This window comes from Phalaenopsis equestris, unplaced genomic scaffold (assembly GCF_001263595.1).
Source record: "Phalaenopsis equestris unplaced genomic scaffold, ASM126359v1 Scaffold000221, whole genome shotgun sequence".
Lineage (NCBI taxonomy): Eukaryota > Viridiplantae > Streptophyta > Magnoliopsida > Asparagales > Orchidaceae > Phalaenopsis > Phalaenopsis equestris.
In genome coordinates this window covers 347,770-354,013 of record NW_018164663.1, presented here as the reverse complement: position 1 = coordinate 354,013, position 6,244 = coordinate 347,770, and the positions used below count along the sequence as shown (strand labels likewise).

Sequence of the window (6,244 nt, the reverse complement as noted above, 5' to 3'; positions counted from 1 at the left end):
TTGTCAAAACGACTATTTGTTCGTGAACAGCTCGTATTTGGCTCACTAAGCAAACAAGCCGAAAACGAAAATACTTTTTGAGCTCAAATATAAACGAGTCGAACACGAGCTGAGCTTGGGCTCACTCGTGTTCGGCTCGTTTACACCCCTACTTCGCACATAATAATTGCAGAATTTAGATTAATTCAATCCAAAAATTGGGCCTGAAGAAGGTACTAATCAGTTCCTAGAATGTATTTTAACAACTTTTAGGCGGTGTTTAGTAGCAACTTTTAATAAAATTTATTTACTAAATCCAACCAAAAAGCTAAATTCAGGAGCTCCATGTATTTATGAATTCTTTGATTTAGTCTCAAATTTTGCCTTCGATTAGGCGGTTTTACTAAATCCAGGAGTATGATGGATTTAATGGATTTATGGATTTACTAAATCCTAATAATGCTAAATACCAATTGCAGCCAAACACACTCCCTTATCATGCTTCATCATGCAAAAAATAAAATAAAATAAAATAAAATAAAAATCCTTACTTGTAGCTGCGAGAAATCCAACGTGCCAAAGTGAGGCCCTCGGGGGATCCAGTCAAATGTTTTGCCCCGAGAGAACCAGCACGAGAAGGAGAGATGGCCATGGCAACCCTCTGCACTGAAGTCACAATGCTGCGCACATATTGTCGAGCCATTGCTGCCATATTTTCACGGAAATGATTCTCATATGTGAACTGAAACGCTATTGTCAAGACTGATCTCAGGTTAGACATGTTTGAGGCAGCCTCAAGAGATGGACGTGTTGCGCCGCCTGAACCAACTTCTAGTGCAGATGCAAGGTCGAGTGTTCGAGCAGCCACATTCGCCTCCTGCAACAAAAAGATGATAGCTTTGTCTCATCAAAAGCTATATGATAAATCTCAAGTAAATGATCAAAATAATCTCTCGATTTATTAAGTAGCTCCATTTAGCCCCAAATCTCCTAAATCCGAACCATTTTGATCCCTACCATCAACTTTAATGTTTCTTCAGATGGAAATTAGTATGGAGAAACTTTTCATAAAAACATTTTGGAAATTTTAAGGCCACTGAAAAGCTTAACTTCATCTATTTCTATGAACAGAAACGATAAAGTTGACTGTAGAACCAGATTGATTCAGATTAGTAAACACCTGAAAAAGCATAAATGAACTCTAGGGACTATTTTAATCATTTACATGCAATGAACTCCAAAAAAATGATTTTTATCATATAAAATAATACAAAAAAATCTAAATTTGACAACTATATTGCAATATTAACATTTTATAACGTAATATGCATAGAACAGTTATCATAACTGATGTAGCGCCATCAAAGATGAAAAAAGAATAGGAACTCATAAAGCACCACAAATAATAAATGCTTGGGATATGGTCATGATTATAATGATGAACACTATAGAATTACATGGAAACAAGTTATTACTACTTTAAAAAAACTTTAAAAATTCATATCATAGGTGAATAGACATGAAAGGTTATAGCAAAATTAGGGTTGAAGTATCACCCAACTGTTTTAGATTCGAGCAGGGTCACGCGAAACCCCGAGGGAAGTAAAGGGGCGTCATCGGCAAAAGATTCATCAATTGGTGCAAACACAAGCTGAGAACATGCTCCAACAGCATTCTCATCAACTCCACTGCATAGCTGCACAAATTAAGAAGACAAGTAAGATCAAATTATGCCACAAATCCAACATCAATTTATTAAAAAAAAATGGAACTATCAATGAAACATATACCTGCAATAGATACATGTCCCTAGCTACATCATCCTGGCTAAAACCATGGCCTTCCAGTCTTATAACCTCCAAGAACTGGAATTCAATAAATGGTAAGAATATCTAATGTTTAATGAAAAAAATGGTGCATTGTACCCATGAAAGAGCCTTAATTACCTCTTCATTTTCCACAGTTTGTGCAAGAGGCAGAATAACCTGACCGCCATGAAAGCTTCCACCAGCTCTCACACCTAGGATGGGATAGGAGCTGGCTCTCAGTGTTGCGGTAGAATATGCATCGGCTCCAAAGTCTGCCCACTCAGAGCGGTGTTCCCTCAGAAAACGAACCAGTAAGGCGGGTGGAACATTCTGCAATGGAAGGCATGAAAACATAATATTAGATTTGACTTATAACTGAAAATTTAAAATTATGAGATTCATTAGGCTGATAGTATATTATTAATTATTATTTGGGGTAAAAGCATGAAATTTATTAAAATCATCTGTAATTTAGGATAAAAGCAAGTCAAAGTTAAATTACATTTAGTTTTGAACTCAACTACATAAATCTCTATCAATAACTCCACGGAATGCTTTCGGCCTTAAAAAAAATTTCTTAAAATTTGGGTGCAAATAAATGGGCTTTTGCGCTGACAACAGCTTGAGCTTCATTACAGTTAGGAGTCTATGGATTTTAGCCTCTGAATCCTTCTATTTCACCAGCTTCATTACAGTTAGGAGTCTGGACTTTTTGGCAGAGCCTTCGGAGTGAACACGAGAGACATATTAATTAAAAAAGCGTTAAAAGTTAATGAATTTTAGACACCTTGAAGAGCAAAAAGTAGAGGGTGGTCGAGCAAGAAATTTTGATTCAATTCCAAAAAGATGTGTGATAGTTAAGTAATTTGTTAAATATATCTATCATGCCATTTTCTCTTTGGCTTGTTTTGAAAAATCTAAGATATTTCATTTGCCTTTCGATTAGTTTACTTGATTTGGAGAAGAGCTATTTTTTCCCCATTTTAATTGTAGGCTTGAATGGCTTCTCGATGGTGAACCTGATCCTCTCTCCTCTCCTACAGACATAAGCTTGTTGCAACAAAACTACATAAATCCTAAAACATTGGTGATGTTTTAACTTATGTCATTAGTTTTGTGTTTATCATGTTAGATTTGAATGGGCCAACCACATAAATTTCAGATATTTTTTTTAGCACAAAGCACACATATCTAAATAAGTGAAGCAAAATTGCAAATTAGTTAAAGGAATACATTGCAGAAGTAAATATGATGTAAATCAAACTACTAAAACTCCTCGAATTTTCTTTTGTTATTGTGATTTTCTTCATCATAGAAACATAGGGTTAAATTAAATGATATCCGTTGCGGATAAAGCCTTATGCATCCACGGATAAATAAGTAAAAAGAGATATGTGTCATCATGCATTGGTTCAAACATCAAATATTCATGCTTCCATATTGAATCAAGTGCATATGGTTCCAAGACAGATGGATGTTACAACATAACACTATTTAAAATTCAACAGTTCTGGAACTGCATATGACAAAACTATATAAAAAAGAAACAAAAATGCAAACCTGGAGCAACATGGAAGCCTTTGCACATAGAATACCACCACCAAAGGCAAAAGATGGGGATGAATTAACAGAACCCAAAAGTTTACTTGGGGAAGAATTGATAGTAATGGTCACATCATCCCCGCCATCACTACTCATCAAGGACCAGCCATCATCCATGAATCCATTAATAGCATCATTAAAGCCTCTGTAATCCATTTGTAATAATCGCATGTTAATTAAATTTAAAAAAAAAATCAATGAATATCATTCAAACTAACAATTTTACCTGCTCAACCTCTGACTAAAAGTCCGTAAGACAGCAGGTTGACGACCGCCGCTATAAACAACTTCCCCACTCATCTCATGCGCGATCTGCCTCAAATGACGCAATGCCTATAAAAAATATTACAACAAAATAAAAAAGAAAAGGGAAGTCATTATCTTCAAAGCTGAGATGGAAGGAAGTTAGTGCTTCATGACATACAGCAATGGTCATCTTATATGCCACAATCTTTGGCGATTCATACAATGGCCTTAGAACCTCAGGCACACTCCTCGCCTACATTGTAAAAAGATCAAATTAAAATAGTTTGAATGGAATATAACCTTACAAAACGATTAAAATCATAGAAGAACATACATCCAAATCAACATGATCAACAATATGAATCATTGAGCCCCCGCCATCGCATGGTCTAATAAGATACCCACTCGGAAGCATTTCAGCCCTAACAAAGTTCGGAGCAGGTGGCCCGAGAGGGCCACCAGTTGAAGAGGTCAATGACCTCTCACAGATCTACAAAGATCATATGAAAAATTATTGAATGAAGAAGAAAAGAACAAAATACACATAATAAATAAGAAATTATGACAATGGTGAGAATTAATTTACCACAAGACTCCCATCTTCAAGCCCTGTGGTGTATCTAAGGTTCCAAAAGTCCCGAGCTGCTGCTAGGGTTGTAGGTGCATAGGTCTGTTGTGAATAATTATGTGTCATGACACTTACCCCTAACAACACAATCTAATAATCAAAATTAAATGGACTGACCTGCATATATATAAGCTCAATATTCCCTCCATTTCCGGCAGGGATTACAGTTGCAATATTTAGGCACCGGCAATCGCGATACCAAGATTGACGAGCTTTGAGAATCTCTGCAACCTAAACTTATGAAAGATGTTATAGAAATAGATTAACTAAAAGCATGGTATAAACAGCATTTTATTCTTAAAGTTGAACTAACCTTTGTGGGCTCTAAGCTCACAAGACCGCAAGCTCGTGCTGCCACACCACTGCAATTGTGCGAAACAGCAACGATTCCAATGGAATCCGGACCAGGCTACATATTACATGGTAAGTAAATGAAATTATAATGCCAGATACAACCTTAGACTCCATCAGAATCATCAATGGCAAGTTCAGCTATGGAATTACCTTCATTCCAACAAGCTGAACCCATTCAACAGAAGTTCCAGTGGCCTTTGAGAGGAACTCTGACAGGGTCTCCTCAGCTATGGCGAGTAGACTGAAGGAACAAAGACATAAGAACATTCCAATGCTATATTGAAATTTGTATGGCATAAAAATGGACAGTAACACGCATTGGTGGATGTGATATAAACAACAATTACCCTGCTGGGTTGTTAGCATCCCTTTGGAAGTGCTGCAATTTGGCATTGTGCTGCTGTTGGTGTTGACCACTAGTCACTACAGATTCGCAGCTATTGTCTGTAGTTGCCGCAGATGCCTGGAAGTAAATATTGCAATCAATAAAACAGTATAACAAGCATGAAAAGAAATAACAGTGATTAGCAAAGGCATTGGATTTGATCATAAAGATTAAACTCCCCTTTCTACCAAGACAGGAACATAAAAAATAGAGAGAAAAAAGAGATGAGTTTAAGAGCTTGATCTCTGCAGCAATTATGTGTGATTATCTTCACTAATGACAAATAAGCGGAAAAATAGAGCTTCCAAGAAGTTCTACTAGTTGCAAGCTACAAATGCAACCTGAACCACAATAGGCAGATAAATGACAAAACCCAAAACTTGTATTTGATTCAATATTGTTAATGAACTTCAAGTGTTATCTTTTATAGGAAAAACTTAATGCAAATAAGGCGCAAGGGAAAAACAAAAATGCAAGCTCATTGATGTGGGCACGGGGGGGCAAGATCCCCCTCCCACGTTTCAGCTATTGGACGGTCCAGGTAGGGGAAGAGTCGGTTGACTCTCTCCGATGGGTTTGGCGCCTCCTTTCAACAGTGGGCCCAATCCTAATAATCTAGGGCTTATATATTTTCTTTATGTATTTTAGATTTTTAGTTGTCATATGTTTTCTATTGGGACAGTCGTCGGTGTCTCCTATCTTCTCACTTAAGGTTGTATCAAGGGCAAGTGATGCTCCAACTATATCTCATTCCGAAGTAGTGATTATCCTTCGCTTTCCTTCCCCCGCATTCTCCCTTCACTACGACGTCTCCACTCGTCGCTACAGGGACCCTTGAACAACCCTCGTTGTCCTTCTCTAATTCCACCCATCGGTTTCCCTTTCTTCCACATGCCAACCTAGTAACCGACACCCTTCCATCCAGCTCCAGATAGTCATCAAAACGCTGGCCACCTTCCTTTCTCTGGCCATCCTAAACGCAGGCTACCCAAGCTTCACCAACATCTCTTCCAACTGCATGCCACCTTGAAATCCTTGCTTTATTCCCTATCTGTAGGGCCACTGCAGCACACTCTTAACACCACCTATTGTTCCATCGCAACCTTCCACCTTCCCTCCTACAACCGGCCGCCTCCCTTCCAATCGATCTAACTGTGCACCACCCCTTTGACAACCAGTCACCTCCCTTCCAATCCATCTAACTATTCACCACCACTTTGGGATACAACCTTAGTTGCATCG

At 37.9% G+C, this 6,244-nt stretch overlaps 1 protein-coding gene across 1 annotated transcript in view; it reads right to left on the bottom strand.

Annotated features, from left to right (window-relative positions):
* Positions 1-475: 475 nt before the first annotated feature.
* Positions 476-6,244, bottom strand: part of LOC110023175 (homeobox-leucine zipper protein HOX32-like) — a 16,314-nt gene continuing 10,545 nt past the window's right edge. The window contains 13 exon segments of the mRNA XM_020722449.1: positions 476-856; positions 1,541-1,675; positions 1,770-1,844; positions 1,926-2,117; positions 3,348-3,534; positions 3,616-3,722; positions 3,814-3,888; positions 3,970-4,125; positions 4,222-4,305; positions 4,381-4,494; positions 4,577-4,672; positions 4,768-4,858; positions 4,965-5,080. Of these exon segments, the coding sequence (XP_020578108.1) occupies positions 476-856; positions 1,541-1,675; positions 1,770-1,844; positions 1,926-2,117; positions 3,348-3,534; positions 3,616-3,722; positions 3,814-3,888; positions 3,970-4,125; positions 4,222-4,305; positions 4,381-4,494; positions 4,577-4,672; positions 4,768-4,858; positions 4,965-5,080 (1,809 nt within the window).